Raw genomic sequence first — 19,177 nt, 5'->3', positions numbered from 1 at the left:
AGTATAATAGAAATCCATTTGTGTGTGTGTGTTGTTTGGTCTCATAGCTGCCTAACTTTGTTTTGAAAGTCTTGTTGCTGTTTTATTCCTACGCATGCATCATGATATATCACTGAATGCCCAGGTTTGTTTATTAGGCACCGCTGGACAAGAGAGTTTGGGTTTGCATGATAAAATATTGATTTTGCTCTGTTGGCAGCTGGGAAATGCAACAGCATCCACTGGAAATCTGCTATTTTGCCAATCCCTTCACGGGGTGGATTGAGCTTTCAAATTATCGGACATTAAGAGCGTTAAGGAGAGGGAGTGGGAGTTAATAACATGAGAGAGAAGCTCTGTTAACTTAATAAAATCTGGCATTAATATAAAATCAGATTTGTTGAGGTACTTAGAAAGAACTTTAAAAAGTAATAGTCATTTGAATTGTGTAGGGTGACAAATTAAAGGAAAAACCTGAACATTTATACCTACAGCAAGGGCGTCCAGGGGCGTGCTATGTTGTGTGCAGGGCATTGTGTTGGCTATGAGTGACCACCTCTAGTGAAGAAATATTTCTTACCTGGTATGGGTTGTTTCTTGCAGCATGACAGTCTCTCCTCCTTGGGGCACAAGGGGACATAGAGCATGAAAATTATATGAATCATATGGTGTGGCCTTTGTAGCTGCAATATTTCAAGCCAGATATACACCTTTTGGAAGATTTTGGGTTCAGCGTGTTAGATGCAGTCTCATCACCAAATGTGGGAGTATCTTTGGAAGAAGTGTGTTTCATCTCTCCAGTAGAGTTTCAGAGAATTCGTGCCATGGCACAGCGAAGCTCTTCTGGTGGCAATTGGCAGCGTGACACTTTAGTAAGACACTTTATGTAAGTTTTTCGTATCTGTGTGAAGCTTGTTTTGGACTCCTTTTGCCAGACGTGCACATTATGTGGTATACATTCGTTTGAATGGCTGTTTGTAGATTTCATTGATAGGAAGAAACTGCATAAATGAACGGACTTTAAATATTGCATAGACTTTAGCTAGCTGTGCTTAGTTTAAATAGGCCAAGTGTTCCTTCTTTTTTCCTCACTTAGCTAGTCATTGATTTGCGCTCCCTTTTAAGCTAGTGCCCATTAGGTTTGCTTTGAGACTCATGTTGAACAGCAACATCTAACGCAATGTCAAAACGTCTCCGCTCCTCTCATTAGTCTCTCCCTTAGCTGCTTGTGTGTGTGTGTGTGTGCACGCGCGAAGAGAGATGGGAAATGGACAGGAGAGAGTGGCTGTAGTTTATCAGATGGTGCAGAGACATTAGAGACCTGCATTATTGATGCTGTGGTCAATAGAGGTCTCCAGTGGCCCACAGGAACCAGAGAGCGAAGGATAAGAGTGTGCGAGAGTGCTCTAGCCGACAGTGAATAGAGAGGCATCTTTATCGAGGCAAATAAGACAGAAGCTTTTATTCTTCGAGAAGCAGAAATCACATTCTGGTTTGATTTTAAGAAAATATGTACACATACGTGTTTATTAGGAGGCTAATACACAGTATGATGTCAATCTCAAGCGTAGGATCCAAAAAAACACTACTAGATACAGTGGGTGAAAGCTCTGTGAGGCTTCCTCCAAACTGAGTCATTTTACCACTTGTTGTGCCTGAGATATCACTAAACAGCTGAAATTGTTCGAAATGGGTAGCTGTAAGTAACGGCCATGCTGAAGTAATTGGCCTAAAATAATCTTTCCCAATTTTCTGCTCTCCCTGTGCCGCTCTGTGTTTCACTCTGTTTTCACTTCCTCCCTGCTTGTCACTGTCTGTATGCCTTGCACACACACTCTCACACTGTCTCTGCCTTTTTCCATCTCAAACCATCTGTGGTGCCATCTCTGTAGCTCTCGTCTTAGACACCCAGGAAAGCTTCATTTTGTCTTCAACGTGGTAGAGATCCCAGCATGCTCCGGCCGGCCCGCGGGGAGGCGAGGCTTGTGTACTGGCTGGCTGTTTGACCTCATCAATCCTGGCCTGGTTTTCCCTGGGAAGGCTGATTCGTCCAGCAGCCCAGCACTGCCAAAGGTAATGAGTAGACTGGGGTAAAAAAAGCTGAAAGTAGATTGTGCACATTTGTGGTCTTGGCTGATAAATTTCTAAGTGCTCATATTTGCTGGTACAAGCGCTGTAGGAGTTGCAAGAAAACGCTCATAGGGTGAGAAAAAATAGATGTACCCTTCTGGCTAGGTTGAAATCTTGCTACACTTTACTGGGCCTTACTTTGTCTTTGTTTCGATTTTTCCAGTAAAATAGCAAAAGAGGTTGACTGCCCCATTCTCCTTCTAGTATTACAGTTCAAGAGGTACTAGAAGGGGTGGGAAGCAAGAGTTGAAACGGCTTGAAATTGTGCTGTGCTGGGCGTTAGGGATTCAGACAGCTTCCACTACGTGTTTTATGTCCCTCTGAAAACTCGGCTTTACTAGCTCAGACATGTAAAGAGAGTGAGCTTTGAGCCAGTTGTGTGTGGTTAATTAAAGTAAAGTAGTTTAACTTAGAGGAAGCAGTCTTCCCTACCACATACCCTATGGATTTCAATTGCAGCTCATGAGTTTTCTCATTAGTATATCTTAGAGTAAGAAGTACATCAATGAATCGATTGGCAAGCCCACAGCGGCTCCTTGGCATTGTTGTAATTACTCTAATTATTGTAAATGCGCTCTAATGTCCTTTGATGCTAGATCCATGTGAGTTTGAAACCCAACGCGTCTTTTCGGCTTCCCCCTGATCCATCAGTGCCCTTCATCATGGTTGGCCCAGGCACCGGAGTCGCTCCATTCATCGGCTTCCTCCAGCAAAGGTACGCTTATGTGTTTTTTTTTAAGCGCACAATAGAATATCAGCTTGCAACACAAGTGACTTTTTTCCCCAAATAAGAGGCTCATTGCATATTTTGAGATCTCCCATTTTGGAAATGTTTCCGTCAAGAGGATTCAAGTACATGTAATAATGCACTTGAATCGGCGCCAAAAATCGCAGCTGAAGCGGGTCAGCGAAATGTCCGTGTCAAGCATCGGGTTATGTGCTGATTTGTGCGAAGTGTCGCACACACATTTCCAGCTGAAATTACGCAGCCTTTAATGAATATTCACAATGTTGAAGTGATGTTAAGTGCTCATCATCTGTGCATATTTTCTAGTAATCTGCAGAGACAATTAAATGAGACCCTTCTCAAAGCCGGTAAAAAGACCACGTCATGTACATCACATAAGCCATAATAAATCTCGCAGCGAGGGCTGCGATCACATCAGGGATTATGTCAGGTGCTTTACTTATCTCTCCAGGAATAAATTACACTTTCTCTGATGCACAAATTTATGACTTCTGTAATAAAGGGCCAAGAGTTAAAGCAGCACGTGGAGTGATATTGATTTCAAAGTAAATTCTCCAGTAGGTGGTGGTCATGTTGGAGCAAATCATTGCTTGTAATTGCCAAAGAGGTGATTGGAGGATATTGACTGTTAGCTTAGTAGGCAGTAGTTCTCTCCAGCTAGTTAAACCATCGCTGCGTTGTACGTCTGTGATTGAAGAGTGCTCTCAATTAGAGGAAGACGTGACATTTTGTTTAATTGTCTGAATTGATGGCTAAATCGAGATTGCGAGAAGATGACCTGTCAGAAGGATTTAATGTGATCCGGGCTGATGGCTGTGTGTTGAACCAGGCTTATAGCCACCATGAATTGTCAGAAAGCGCAGTAAGCCTTTTTAGTCAGACTGACATGTCTAACTCTTGGGTGGCTTTGTGTAAATGAGGTTGTGCCCCAGTCAACTCCAATTGTCTCTAAATCCCCCAGATGTCTGCTCTGTAGTGGCGGGTGGTGTCCGCGCGTGATTGCTCTGAGAGGTGACCGGCTGAAGTGATGGCAGCGGTGGATTGTCTGCCGCAAAGATTCGGGGAAACTTGAGTGGTCATCTCGGGTGATGCTTTGCTAGTGCCTGTGGGATGGAGCGATGAAGATAGCACATTTTCTGACTGACCTGGTCGCAGCACTCACAGGCAGGCTCTTCTTCTTAATGATAAAGGCTCAGCCAGAGGGACAGTGCTCTGATGTAAGGCACTGATATGAACATATTAGTCTTACTTTCATCCTTACAGCAGAGGCCAAATATTGCTCTCCAAAATGTAAATCTCTAAAAAAAGCACATTCGAGTGTTTTATTACAGCAGCGGACGAGGATTTTGATTGATTTTTACAAGGCTGCGTGTTCATAACGCTCAGCCTCCTAATCAAATATGTCCTTAAAGTTCAGTTTAAAGACTTGTTTGTTTTTTTTTTTTGTTTTTTTTCTTTTCTTTTTTTTATATCACGCAGCTCTTGACTGTTCCAGCATAAGCCCACGTGAATCAATTCATCCCAGCTGTCTCGACAGTCGCTTCTCCTCGTCTGCGTCTCTCATCTTCTCCCCTGCCAGCTGCGTATTCTGCTCGAGGATTGTAAAAACCTGTCGCGGTGCGCGGCATTGTGCACAATCTATCTTGAGATTCCAAACAAAGCCTCGGCGGCTGACGCTGCACTCTGATAGGAGATAACAATCACCAGTTTGTCAACGGGACGCCGTATCTGCCTCGAGGCCCGAGAAGGGCCCTGTTAGCAACAAAACAACACGGGGACACTTCGATCTTCCTACCTCTCCCCTCGTTCGCCCCCACTGTTAATCGATGGCTGTTTTCAAAAGTACTTTGTACGGGTTTGTAGCACTGGTAACAAGTAGAAGAAGAGTCTCTAAAGGTCAGAGGCTCACTTGGTGGTACCAGGAGATTTTAATAAGGGCCTCCAGTAGTCTGGTATTGATTGCTGTTGTGTTCGTGGAAGGATTTTATGGAGAATGTGATTTTCAGCGTCTTTCAGTTTAGCTGGGAGCAGTGACAGTTAAACAAATATTGTATTTTAAGTGAGTGGTTTGCCTTAATCCTCTTAGAAGCCATAACATAACAAGTTTTTCTTTTGGAGTGGAAAAAAAAGAATCTTTTTTCCTCAGTTTTAGGTGCACCAGTAGGCATATTTGGTACATTCAATACAACAATTTGTATTAAAGTTTGTGTTTTTGTGTGAGCAAATATTTAGCTTCCATTTATCAGTTCAAACAGAAAGCTGACTACAATTAGGCAGCTTAAGCATCTTGCTTCCGTATTATGAAAACATTTTGAATTCATCACTTTGGATGTATATTGTAATTCTGCAATGCAATGTCAGTGATTAAGTCTCAAGCTGTTGTTGTTTTTTGGCTCTTTTGTATTTTTAGAATGTAAAAATGCACTCAATGCCACTCGCATTGAGCTGCAAAGATGAAAATGAAAGATATGAGATAATTGTGATGTTTACCAGGCCTTAACCTCAGCTTCCCTTGCAGTTTCCCCTCCTGCTGATCAACTGAATGGCGCTGAAAGGCAACCGCCTCTGATTTCGACCCCAAATGGAGTGCTCTGTAGATGCTGCATTCCCCTGGGATTTTATTGCAGGCTGTTATAGTGTGGGTATGTGGTGTGATGTGATTTGTATTCAAGGAAAGGCGCCGGTGTGGTCTACTCAGAATGGAATCCAGGTTTTTCATATTGGTATTGATCCCTTTAGGGCAGGCGGCGAGAGGAGAGATGAGCCCACTAAAATGAGTTTACTTGAGGCTGTTTGCAGATCAGAAGAATCTCGTCCAGGATGCTAATGGACGGGATCTGAGCGTTCAGATGAAGTCAGCCAGACAGCTCTGTTACCCAGTCTCAGTCGCAAAGTTCAAACAAATGTATTCCCTGAATCTTTCTTACTTACTGGTCAACTTTACATTTAATTAATGAGAGCTAAGCTTTGTTTTTAGTATTCGCAGTCACACTTGCGCATTGATTTGTTTTTGCCTATTGCTAATTACTGTAGCGCTACAACAAAACAGTTGATTACTCTCTTCATTATTTTAAAAAAAAAAATGTAATGAATCTGGTAATCCAGTCAGAAAATGTCAGAAAATACAACCTCATTTCCAGAATAACCTGGGATGCTGTGTTAAATGTAAATAAAAACAGAAAGCAATGATTTGCAAGTCATTTAAACCTTTATTTGGTTCAGTGTACTGCAGAGACTGCACAGATGCCAGCAACATGCTTCAAAACATGAGATGGAGGAAATGAAATTCAGAGATGTGTTATCCTAAATAGACACTTCATAAACATTTCATTCCTCAATGAGAAACTGGCAACACTTTAGTTAAATGAGTGGCAATGAATAGAAACTCCTATGGAGATGTTTATTTATTGATTTTGCTTTTCCCAAAGTAAAGAGAAGGAGGGTATGACTGCTCTTTGGAAGACTTTGTGGGCAAATAATTCAGCAATTTCAGGATAAAAAAATGTATTGTTATGTAGAATCTGGGAACTCCATCATCTGTGGTACATCATATCAGTAAAATCACAGTATACAGGGAGCAATCAGTCATGATTTTTCTGTTCTTCAGGAACAGCTTTGAAGACACATCTCTGTTGTGAAAATCACCACGTGGGCCCAACAAGACTTTTTTCAGTGTCAGTTTATCACGGAATCCAGGATTGCAAGTTAGATCTGTGCCTTCCAAGGGAAATCCATACATAAACAAGATTTCGAAATTGACCCAAGTCAATTTAAGACAGACTGAGGGGAAGTGGAAAAGTGTCCTGTGGTCTCGCCAGTCAATATCTTAAATTGTTTTTGGTAATCGTGGACGCCACGTCCTTCAGGCTAAAGAGCAGACGAACCATCTGGCTTGTTAATGGCACTCAGTTCAATGCGAGCATCTTTGATTGTATGGGGGGAGGGCATTATTGCACATGGCTTTATAAACTTGCACATCTGTGAGCGCGCCATTAATGCTAAGTTAAGTTTTGGAGCAGCATATGCTGTCATCCAGACACTTTACTTTTTCGGGAATACTTTAATTATTTTAACAAAGCAAGTGCTGAACCATGGTTTTCATGTTTTTTCAGCAGCGTGCCTTCTTAGTAAAAAAAACAGTTGGAGAGTGTTAAATTTAGTTACTTTTCTGCAATGTGGTAAACATAACTAAATAGAGTTTTTAATGAGATTTATTACTGGCATCACATTCAAAATGAGCATGTTTTCTAAAAGGAAAAACAAAACGTCAGAGTTTCAGTGTTCACTATGTTGTCTTTATGCAATCTGTAATTAAATATGAGGGCTAATAGACCTGCAACTCATAGATTCTGACCTTTATGTACAGTTTACATAGTGTTGTTTGGAAACACTGTAATTAAGAGTTCTTTGTGGTCTACAGGCCAAAGTGACTTCTTTGTGTTGCCGAGTTCAAATTTATATTAAAACAGTACAAATCTTTTAAAAAACAGATACAAGTGTCCTCTACCTTTTTAAACCAATTCAGCGACCTGTCATCCAATAGCATAGTGACAATAAAATCCAGTCAGTCTTCTGCTAAATTTAGATTCTTCCTGGCTTTGACTTAAACCTTTGTTTTTGTGCAGTGGATATCGAATATTTCATCTCGCCTTTCCAATCAAAGATGTTTCCACCTTGTTTATGTCATCTGCATCGTGCTGTTTGAATCATGCTGTTTGAACCGTCTTGGTTACCTGAGTCTTATTAGCTGTTGTTGTGCAAAAGCAATCTAGATTATTTATTGTTCCCTCATGAAACATATCCAGTCCAATCCAGTTCTAACCTGTGCCTTCAATGGAGGTCTTGCCCACAAAACTGCCTCCAACTCCATGCAAAAATATCTTTTGCCTGGAGATTTTCTTATCCACATCCTGAGTCTTCGTCTCTGCTCATCTTGCAGTTTTAGATGTAGATGTGAGATGACTCAGACTGTCTCCAGTAGGTGAAAATTTGCAAAACATTCAGATCATTTAAAAATATTTCAATAAATGTAGTTCATTTTGTCTTAATTTTGAGGTTAGTCATTTATTTTTTGTGCTGAAATACTTATTAGATTACTTATTAGCACAGATTTAAAAGTATTATCACCTCTTTAAGCACAATATCCCTCCATTAGTCTCAGGAGCTGGCTGCTATTTTCATTTTGTGATAGCTGGAAAACACAGCAGGATTCAGTCTGTCTGTGAACAGCAAAGGATGGGATTTAGGGAAACAGGCACCGTATCCTCGGAGCGCAGCGGTGCAGCACAAAGAGCCCAGTCTCAGTGTCTCTCTGTGGTATTTCTCAGCCCCTTGTCATGGTTGGTCACTTCAGCTAGCCCCTCCCCAAATCACCCACCCACAGCTAGGGTAACAGATAATGCCGGTCTCTTTAGACAGTCAACTGACTGATGGCATCATGAAAGGTTGGAGGTCAACTGTTATCTGGGAGAGAGCTGTCACCTTTGCGGCAGGTGTGTGGCACAGATAACGGCATCCTCAGAGCCGCTTTGTGTTTCTGCATTGCTGTTGCCTGCAAAGGACTCTGGGAGATTTGCCAAACTCCAAAGCCACAAGAGAAATCACTTTTTCAGGAGCAGGTTTTTTTTTTATGTTGTTGCACCGAATAACAGACACACATAAATGTAGGAGTAAAACTTGTACACACTCACACACTGAGCCCTAGTTTCATTTTCAGCAGCTGCTTATTGTGATGGAACCTGTGCTCGGGTGGAATTTAATAATGCATATAATGTCCTTCCTTAAACACACAGGTCGTCTCTGTGCACGTGCCACTCCTGTCATTACAGACAGTGCTCAACAGCGTCACATCTCTTCTTTAGCCTTTTGCTGTGACTAAGGACTCTCCTCCATCGGGCCTGTGTCTGTTTGTATTGATTGACCACTAACATCTGTTGTTTGACTTTCAGAGAGGAGGAGAGACAGACGAACCCCGAGGCCATATTTGGAGAGACCTGGCTGTTCTTTGGATGCCGCCACAGAGACCGAGACTACCTGTTTCGGTAAAGTGTATTTTTCCTTTCAGTTCAGTCGTCATTCAGACCCACATACCTTTTGTGATTAAGATTTAGTCCTCTCCATAACCCTCTTTACCTTGCTGCTGCACTTCTCCATGTATTAAAATCTGTGACCTGCATAATGAAGACTGCAGTCTGAATGTACAATGTGTGAGTTTTATTATTCACTTCTATATATCTATATCTGTATATTAAATGCTCAGGGTATGTTCTAGGGTGTTTGGGAAGAAAACTAACATGCATAAGCAGATACTTTACTTAATGTTGCAAGATCCTCTGACCTTTTAACATGGTTTGGTTTATATAGCTGTTATCTGGAAATTCCTAGAATATCCAAATAATATTTTAAAAATTAAAGCATTAAAATATGTAATATTAAAGCTCCACTAAAGGTATATTTTATAAAAACATGGGATCTATAGTGTGGTTAATGCTGGTTTTAGGGATAATTACCATTTAATTTATGAACGCAAATGGATTGTGAACACAGTCAGTCCCAGCAAGTCTACTCAGAACTCACTCAACTGGTTGTATTCTGGTTATAAATACAACCAATGTCATGTTACACTGAAATCCAACCTTTAGTGGAAGACTCCAGGTTATTGCCAATTTGCCCCCCTCCCCCTCCAATGCCATTTCAAAGGCAACATCCACTGTTTTCCCTCAGGGGGTCTGTAGCATTAGGATCACTTTTAGCTTCTCTTAATTCATTGTTTTAGCCTATAAATCTAATTCTGACTGTTTTGGTTCACTTTTATATTCAACAGCCTTAAAAGCTGTAAAAAGCTTTAAAAAGCATGTAGTTAGCAAGTTAGCATGTGGTGGTGGTAAAGCATTTAATAGCTTAATACTAAATATTTTCCACAACAAATACGGTGCAGGATTCACAGCTAAAAATAGATAAATAAAGTAAATGTATTAGACTTTAATTTGTCTGCTGCCCAGACCTCCAAATGCAACAGTTATGTTAGCCATAGCGGCTTTAAATGTCGACAGCCAAACCTAAACAGATTCAATATTTGCTAATGGATTTAGACTCAATGAATGGTTCTACTCAATCACAGCCCGGCTCTGTTTTTGTTTTTGTTTTTTTAACTGAAGAAGGGGTTGTTTTTTGTGTCCCCCCCCCTCCCCCCCTTCTCTCTCGCCCTTTATTTTCTTTAAAAAAAATTAAGATCTGAAGGACCGCCCCCCCCCCGCTCCCTGTAATGAGCTTTGTTCATCTCAAGTAACATTATCTTGGTTGTGTGAGGAGAGTTGGACTGGAGCAAACAATGAAATGGACACACACACGGTAACAGGGAGCAGAGGAGGCGAGTGTTACTAGCTCAACTGTAAATGACAGAACAGACTCTGACACAGTGCTGAAATCAAACAGTTTCACATAAAAAGCCTTCAGTTTCTTTTTACCTTCTTTTTCTTTTGGGTGGGAAGAGAGCAGTCCCTTGGAGGAGGGGAGGTCCCAGAAGGCACTGGTAGTAGAAACACTGAGAACATCTCAACACAGGCACTAGGTTGTATTTTAACGCCAATCTTAAGTTACCTTAAGTTTGATCCATTTAAACTGTACTAAATATTAAACCACCGCTCTTGATTTCTGAGCTGACATCAGCCTCAGAGGAGATCTTTGCTCTGATTAGTTTGTTTTGGCTTTTCTCTCTCCTGACTCCATACTAATTGATCAGCTCTTGGTAGTACCAGCAGTGAGCGTGTGCTCAACACCGGTGCGCTGATCGAGTTCTTTTGCAGGATTAAAAAGCATGAAAGGATTAGCATCCTTACTCAAACAAGGATAGATCACAGAGGATGTTGTTTGTTCGCTTTTGTTTCCTCTATCTCATAGTTAAATATGAACTCGCAGCCAGGTAGAAGGCAGTGTTTGCTCACAGTGTGGGCTTCTCTGATGAATACCCCCACAGTGTTGACCAATATGATTAGTCTGTGTTTTATGAGCCACCCATGAAGCGTTGTACTTAATTTAAATAGGTTAGCAGAATGAGAACAACATGCCTGCAGTTGAATTGACTGCCTGCATTCATCCCTGCTGGATTTCTCTTCAATTAAGTGCAATTTGATGTCTGGCATTGCCCTGGAATGCAAAAACCTTCTTAGCATAGTATGTAATGTAATGTTTTTCCTTTTTTTGTATAATGTCCCAGATTTTAAAAGAAAAGTTCAGCTGCCTCTGTCAGAATCACAGGTCTAAATTTAAACTGAAGCATATACTGCTTTTAATGCTTATAAATATTAAGAAGAATGTAAAGGTAGGATGTGACCAACCCCTCCGGTCGTGCTCTGAATGCAGAAGACAAACGAGGCTCGTGACACGCCTCAATCAGCCGCAGCACTTAACATCCCTGCGAGAGATTCATGCTCATCTGCCTGCATGCCACATCAAACCTGTCCTCCCCTTTCGCCTCTGCCGCACTTATCCTCTCCCCCCGCCCTCCCTGCGACGCCTCAGCCTCTTTATGGCGTGTGATTTCACGCTGTAGGGAAAACACGACTGGAAGGCCCGCTGGGTTCACGTCAGGGTCCGGGAAATTGCCACAGGCTGTTACGTGTCGAAGCACACAGAGGAATCTGGCAGGTTTTGGCTCTCATAAAACCCCGGGTTGTTGTGTGTTTCTAAGAAGTCAACTGTCATTTATCATCTGCCGGTTTCTGCTCGCACGGTTATCAATCTGTGATGATTTATATTCAGACGTCAAACAAACAAACTCGGCAATCCTTCTCCTTGTTATTCATCTGGTCGCTCCTGTGTTCAAACAGACTTTGTAATCACATATCTTGGTCAAAAGATTTTTTCCTCGAAGGAATTTTTTTTTCTTTTTAATTTAATGATATCTCTAAATGAAGGTTAGATGGTAAACACGCTGCAGAAGAACTAACAATTCTGGACATTTCAAATAGAACAAAGGGCAACAGCGCTCGCCTCTCCCTTTAGTATTCACACCACAGCGTCTCTGTGTTTTCAAAAAATGCCTTATTTTAGTCTAGGGGTTACTGCAAAACACAGACCCCCCCCCGAGGCAATGACCTTCACCCCTGATCTAGGAGCTGGGGCTGTTATGACTGTGTGCGTGTGTCTGCGTGTGTGTTTCTGCTCATTCCGACTGCTTAACTTTAAACAAGATGCTCTGAGCCACAATAAACCTTACTCCCTCACCACCTTCCTCCTGCCTTCCCTTCCAATAGCACCCCAGGCCCTGTAAAAACACTGAGGCAGAAGAAGAAGTAGTTGGCAAGCAAAACACAGATAGAGAGCAAGGTTACACCCCACTGCCAGACTGGGAGGATTGATTGTAAAAAGACGCTTATAACAGTGACTCGACCTTGCTTATGAAATCCATTTTTTTTTTTTTCAAACTTCTCTTGTTAAAGAAGACAAAGTGGTTGTCTGGCACATTTTTGCTCAGACCTTTTGTCCATCAGTGTTCGGTGTTGAGCTTGACAGTATTTTTATTTTTATTTTTTTTGGTTCATAGGAAATGTTTGTAGTTCCGATCTTGTGAGATGGTGCGAACCATTGCTAAATATCCCACGGGAGTGTTGGATGTGAAAGAATAAACAGCCAATGAAAAAATGTTAAATTAAATTGGGGTTTTTTTTCTTGTAAAAAGCACATAAAAGTGCTGTCTCTCACAGTTGCTCCCATTCACGTATCGCCTGATCTTCACTCTGCACCAGCAGCTAAAACTGAGGCCTCCCGACTGCTTTTGACAAGTCTAATCATCACAAAATGAGGAACAGACTGTCCAAGATTACAGGAATAACTTTAATAACCTCTGCTTGCAATTTGTCTTGTCCCAGAGAGGAACTCGAGGGCTTTGTGTCCAGAGGTATCCTGAGCCACCTCATGGTGTGTTTCTCCAGGGACCACGGGGAGCACGAGGACGCCGCCACCTCAGCCGCACGTCCCAGATATGTCCAACACAATCTGCTGCTTAACAGCCAGCACATGACTGACGTCCTGCTCAAACAAAACGGTTACCTCTATGTCTGCGGGTAAGAGTGGCACACTGGATCTTATTTCACCCTTAATTCGTGTTGAGTGATGGTTGTTCTTTTCTTTTCTTTGTTTTTTGTTTTGTTTGACGTCCACCTTGTTCGGCTTTATCATGTTACGGCTGCGCTTCTATTAAGTTTATCACAGCCTGCATCTCACTCACAGCTCCTCTTTCTAACACTTAGGCCTGGTTTTGTCACATTGCTTTGCCTTGCAGTATAGATTCCTTTCAATGCTCACGTTTGATGTTCATAAATTTCACATTTCCAGTTTTGTATTTTTATTTTAGAGTAGCTTATTTCCAGTTCAAAATGTTTCTTAAATATTGTATTTTAGGCCTTTGTGCAGCCAGTGTCTGAAACAAGACATTTCTGCTCCTTTCCCATTAAGCTGGCTTTCTCCTGATAAGCTGACCCACACAAACAGAAGGTTGGTAAGAAGGTCACTGAGGCTGCTGTGCTCACAGCCGGAGGTGTGAATCCTGTGAAGCCAAACTTTTGGCTCACTGGATAATTGCACATATGAAACTTCAACTTTTTAATGTAAGAGAAAGCTCGATGAGAGCTAGACTGTTTGGGTGGTTCAGGAGAGAGCGAGGGTTCACAGTCTGCCAGTTCGGGGGTGTCCCGTCTACCTGCAGAGAACTGTTGTCAGATGGAGGCAGTGTTCAAGCATTGTACAAAATACAAGGCTTTTGCTGTTGTCAGTCCTTCAGCCAGTTATAACATACAGAGAGCTGAAGTGAAAAAGTGTAACAAAGAATGTGACGCCACACTCTGCGCTTTTCGTGCAGTGTTTTTGATCTTTGATGGTTTTTTTGTGGTTTGTGGTGCTGTCGATCCCTCACTTATTCCGGCCCACTTGTTGTCCAATCAGCAATCAGCAGATGTATATGTCATCCGCTTCCAGCGATGTGCAGCTGGGATATTTGGTGAGAAGCCCTCTCTGTCCAAAAGGAAATGTGTGCGCAGACCGACACATTTGTGAAACTATAAGTTACATTTTAGTTGTAGTCGTGGTGAAATATATTCTGAATGTGGTTTATTGTGTATAAAGCCAGTGCTTCCAAATAAAGTTCCTGTAGTTACTGTGGCGTATAACACCATAATCAAGTTCATCATTTCTCGCAGAATGAATTTTTGGGTAACTTTGAAATATGGGCAACATTTGGGATCTAGGCTGTAACTCTGTTAGGCTGACTATGTGCCAGCGCACACAGAACACAAGGCAGAAGATTTGAGTCAGGCTTTCTGAGTTAGCGTGCAGGCTTCTCGTCAGTTTTGCCAAGGACTCCTGAGTCACTGAAGACAATCCAGCTCGATCTGGTGCTTTCAGAGTGGTCGATAGCAAGTGTGCAGCGAATGAGCATAAAATCCATAAAGCACATATGAATCGTCCTTTTTGTTTATCCACTCAGCATGCAGTGATCCAGAAAAATGTACACACTAAAAAGTAATGAAGCTTTGTATTTTATATGACCACCTTTTGGCTTGTAAACGGCAAACACTCGCAGGTGTTTGGCAGGTACGTTGTTTCACTCCTGCTGGAGAATTTGCCACGATTCTAATGTGGGTTTACAATCAGGAGCTCTTTTTAAACCAATTCTGCCTTAATGCGTTTAAGAAGACCCCTGTTTATGACACGTTGGCTTGTTTAGACTAAACCACACCACCCCGACGTGTGATTTCTACAAGGTATGGCAACATTGTGGAATCAGAGAGGCGTTACATCTAACACGGCGGCGGCGGCTTCCCGCTACGGCGGCTCTGACTTTTACACAGGCTACGATTCGGCTCCATCACTTGCCTCTGCTGCTGGCTTGAAGGAGCAACAAGAAAGCCTTCCCATTCTGCCTTTGTACCTTTTATGCAGAAAGCTGCAGGCAAAATAAAGGTGCAATATTCCCATCTTGAACATGCTCTGTGAAGAGGTTTCAGTTGTTTCATGTTGTCTCTTCGTGTAATCCCAAACTCGGTTGATGACGGTGAGATCAGGGCGCTGAGGGAGCAATACCATCTGTCGCAGGACTTCTTACTCCTCTTAACTTTGAAGATATTTCTTTTGAGTGCGACTGTAATGTTTGGGTGCTTCATCATGAGCTCACCGATGGATCAAATAAAGCACCCTACAAGAAAATCTAATAATTTAGTTTTGAATTGCTTTGACATGAAAGTACAACGAGGTTTTTTTCTGAGTGATAGACGTGGCTTGTTAATAAGAAAGATAACTGTCTGTCTTCTTTTTTCTTTTTGTTTAAACAGAACATAAAATCATTTTTCTGACATCTTTGCAACAGTTGCCTTCACTCAAATGGAGCATTATGTTATCATTTATATTGCATGCGCAAAACCAACATGCCAACTCATAAATGCATGATGTAGCTACATACCACATTCCTTTTCTCATGTTTCACCCTTCCCCACCTTGGAGTAGATGACTTTTGAAACGTCAGGCGTGTGGGAATTTTTTAGAGTCAGAAAATATCTCAGTTGGATGATGAATCTCCCCCAATACGACTGCTACAGCAAGATGGATATTTCAGTTATTTCCTTCCAGGATAGACTCCAGCATCGGCTGTGCTCAGTGGTTTTCTAAAAGATTGCTTGCCGCAGCGTATAGACGTATAAAAATCCTGTCGCTTGATTATATTGCTCTTTTGCCTAAAATGACTGTTGTTTTTTTTCTCCTTTCTGCAGGGATGCTAAAAACATGGCTAAAGACGTGAATGAGACCTTGGTGGAAATAATTAAAACGGAGCTGCAGGTGGACCAACTGGACGCCATGAAAAGACTGGCAGGGCTTAGAGAAGAGAAGCGCTACTTACAGGACATCTGGGGCTGACAGTTGATGATTAGATAAGGGCACTTTGCAGGATTCACGGGGCTTTCTTAAACCTTCTTTAAAAAAAAAAAAACCAGCATCCTCAGCTGTGACCCAGAGAACCATAAAATTGTCGTGCTGAAGCCTGGAGATAGTTTACACAATTCAGTGCTGCCAAGAAGGAATGCACCACACTGACCCGGGGATATCGGTTCACTACACCATCTTTGGCTTTGCTTTTTGAACAGAAATGACCTTGGTCAGGGCAGTGGTGCTGCAGATTAGTCCTGCAGTGTGGAAATGCTTTTAGTGTAGACAAGCCTCCTCCGTTTGTCCTTGCCTGGGGAAAAAAAAGAGGCATTTACTTCCGTTGGCTGTGATGGAGTGATTTCGATGGGGTCGAGAGCGGGATATCGCTCCTGCGTAGATGGAAACAACTCAGCAATCTGTAGCTGTTAAACAAAACACACACGGGAAATGGTTTATGATCATTCAGGTATAAAAGTTCGGCTGCTCTTTGCAAAACTACTACGCCTTCTTCATTTTACCTTAAGTCTCAAATTTCAAATGCAGGTTTTAATGTATGCGATCCTAAAAAAAGGGCTGATTGACAGCTGTATAATTTAACTCCATGGAGATGAGGGAGGATTTTCAGTCATTTATCATTACCGCGTGTCAAGACTCAAGCACAGAGGGCGTGATTCTCAATGATAATGCAAAGGCCCGACTAGAGCAATTTATCTAACTGACTTTGTTTGTGCCTGTCTGCCCCCACACACCCAGCAGAGTGCCAGCTTTGGAGGCAGCGAACTGCAAACTTTTCTAAGTCCCGAAAAACCGACTAAAACCTCTCAAACTGTGGGTAAAACAAACACATCTGTGCTTTGTGTGATCGGGAAATAAAAGACATTTCACAGTAAACCTTTGTTGTCTCGCGTTTCTCTCTGCTGCGCACCCACAGGTGTGTTTGTAGATGACCTTACACGCGTACGTTTGAAGTGCATGAAAAGGAGGGGCGTTTGAGAGGCAATGGGAATTATATGGCGCTAATGAACTCCGATTGATTGGGAGCGATTGTTTTATTTAAATTTAAAGATAATTTGATTGTTCAAGGTGACTTTGGTCAGAAGATGAAGGCTTGCTCTGCTAATTGAAGACTTTTCACAATAGGCTTCTTAGTGCAGCGCAGAACCCCAGAGAGAGGCTTCTCAGAATTAAATCTTCTAACAGCGGTCTTCTTTATTTATCCTCTTGTAGGAGGGGGGGGGAAGAAAAACATGTTTACAATCTTCACCACTGCCTGAGCTTTAGATGACAACTTATTCGCTACTTTTTTTTTTTTAAATTTTCTTTTTTTTTTTTCCAACCACAAAACACAACATTTACTTTGGCAGGAAACAATCCCTGATAGTGAATAATTGGTTTAATACAGTGTCATCAAAGGTGGAGCTGTCCTTGTGTTTGTCCAGGCGCAGCTGGCTGCACCTCCTCACTCTCATCTCTCACCGTCCCGCTGCTTCACCAAGTCACCGAAGCAGAGGAGGACGAAATCAAAATAATGATCCTGTGTTAAATCTAACGGCGTCACCAATCTCATCTCGCACTCATATGCATACACACACGCGCGTGGTGCGTGGCCTCTGTCGAGTTCAAAGCTGCAATCTGATGCTGCAGAGATTAAATGCCGGTACACAAATTGCAACAAGAAACAAAGTTTAATCAAAGTGACGTGACTGTAATCGCTCTGCCCTTATTTACCTGCTCTATTAACATGCCCTCATCTCCATTTATAAAAAATGATCCCAGCGTAGAGCCTGACGGCTGCTTATGTCACCCTGTCCAGCGACCACCTACGACTGATGAAGTATTAAATTATGTGTTGATAATTAAAAAGGCTCACAGTGGCAGTTTTGTCCTGCAGCGCGAGTGAAAGACGGAGCCGAGGAGACGGTCAGGAATAAATCAGAGTGCTGGAGGTCAGCGCGACCGCAGAACAGTAGCACCTCCGTGATCGATGCTCCTTGTTAAGAATGGCTTAAATGAAGCAGAAAGATGTGTGCTGAAGATAATGACTCTTATTATGGAAGTGTTGAGTGAGCCAAGTGGGGAGATGCACTTTATGTCAATGAGCTCTGAGAATTTTTGAGAAGACCTGCTTAACATTCGACTCCTCGGTGCAGAAAGTACAAGTAGCGATGATGATGATGAGGGGGAGAGTCACTGGACCTCCCACACGCTCCCTCCCTGAGGTCTGCTAGGATGGCTCCTTAATTAGGCAAGTGACAGTATGTCCAATTCATTTGGCAAAGGTCCTCAGACAATATGACTAACGCTCAAACAACGGTGGGAGTTTTGAAAGTAAACCGCAAGTTTTGACCCTATGGAAGATTTCGTTTTCAGATGCAGTGTGTGTGTGTGTGTGCGTGTGCATGCAGGAAATGGGTAGTGTGTGTTTGCTTTAGCTAAAACTGATAGTTGCCCTGAATGGCTCAATTTTTTTAAAGTGCGTTTGGTCAATCCAAAATGTAAATTTAAGTCAAAGCTGACTATTTAATAACAGTAAAATTGAGGTTTAGGCTTTTGTAGGAGAACGTCTGTGTGTGCAAAATTAAGAGTGCAGAATTATGATGCGACTACATGACAAACAATTTCACTACCTGGATTATTTTCATTTGTTGAACTCTTTGCCCCATAAAGATGATCTCCTGCACCCGAAATGATGAGTTCTGATAACTCAGTAGGTATCAATAAAGACCTGGTTTTGCAACCTTTAGAATAGTTTTTGAGTTTTTCTGAGGGCAGGAATCTGTAAGCAGGCCTGAAATATGACACAAACTCAGTTCAGAAAAGAGCTTCAAGGGTTACTCCCAGTAGACTTTCAAGGGGTAAAAAATTAAGGTCTTTGCTGGCTAGTGGATGCGATGGAGCATTGTTATAACCTTCTTGCATCACTGCGTGAATAAAGTGTTTTCTAAAAGCAGGCGGTAGATTTCTGAGTTCATTTTGAGTTCATTTTCAACCTGAAAAGGTCCAACTAGCTCATCGTTAATAACACCAGGACCCCAACTCCACCTTGCTGGCATCATTAGAGGTGGAGCTCTATTTCCGTTACTGATCCAGATATTTCTTGGCGTAGTGTTGACATTTTGACTTATGTGTCTTGTTCAGTAGTGGTCATGTTCTTAAATATGACAGCATTGGAGCTGCAAGCTTTACACTTGATTCTTTTCAAACCTTCTGCAGTTAATTTGCATCCCCCCCCCCCCCCCCCCCTTTTTAGAGTTTTTTTGGTGGGTCTGTGATTACAGCCCAACATCTTAGCAATTTCAAGAATATTGCATTCCATTTTCACTTTTCCCCAGTCAGTTAAACATCTTTTTTGGCCCATTTTACCTGGACAACAACAGCAGCAATTGCCTAATAATTATGCACTTA

The 19,177-nt window shown here is 42.0% G+C and overlaps 1 protein-coding gene across 2 annotated transcripts in view; it reads left to right on the top strand.

The window, feature by feature from the left end:
* mtrr (5-methyltetrahydrofolate-homocysteine methyltransferase reductase) overlaps nucleotides 1-16,663 on the top strand; it is a 36,062-nt gene extending 19,399 nt beyond the window's left edge. For both annotated transcript variants that reach the window (XM_080865615.1, XM_080865614.1), the window contains exons 11-15: nucleotides 1,872-2,052; nucleotides 2,706-2,824; nucleotides 8,806-8,898; nucleotides 12,727-12,921; nucleotides 15,619-16,663. In XM_080865615.1, the coding sequence (XP_080721741.1) occupies nucleotides 1,872-2,052; nucleotides 2,706-2,824; nucleotides 8,806-8,898; nucleotides 12,727-12,921; nucleotides 15,619-15,763 (733 nt within the window). In that variant the 3' untranslated portion in view covers nucleotides 15,764-16,663. The remainder of the gene's footprint in view (nucleotides 1-1,871; nucleotides 2,053-2,705; nucleotides 2,825-8,805; nucleotides 8,899-12,726; nucleotides 12,922-15,618) is intronic.
* The last annotated feature ends 2,514 nt before the right edge of the window (nucleotides 16,664-19,177 follow it).

This window comes from Rhamphochromis sp. 'chilingali' (assembly GCF_963969265.1).
Source record: "Rhamphochromis sp. 'chilingali' genome assembly, chromosome: 18".
NCBI classification, from domain to species: domain Eukaryota; kingdom Metazoa; phylum Chordata; class Actinopteri; order Cichliformes; family Cichlidae; genus Rhamphochromis; species Rhamphochromis sp. 'chilingali'.
The sequence above is the reverse complement of the archived record's forward strand: the minus strand, read 5'-3'. Positions and strand labels throughout refer to the sequence as shown.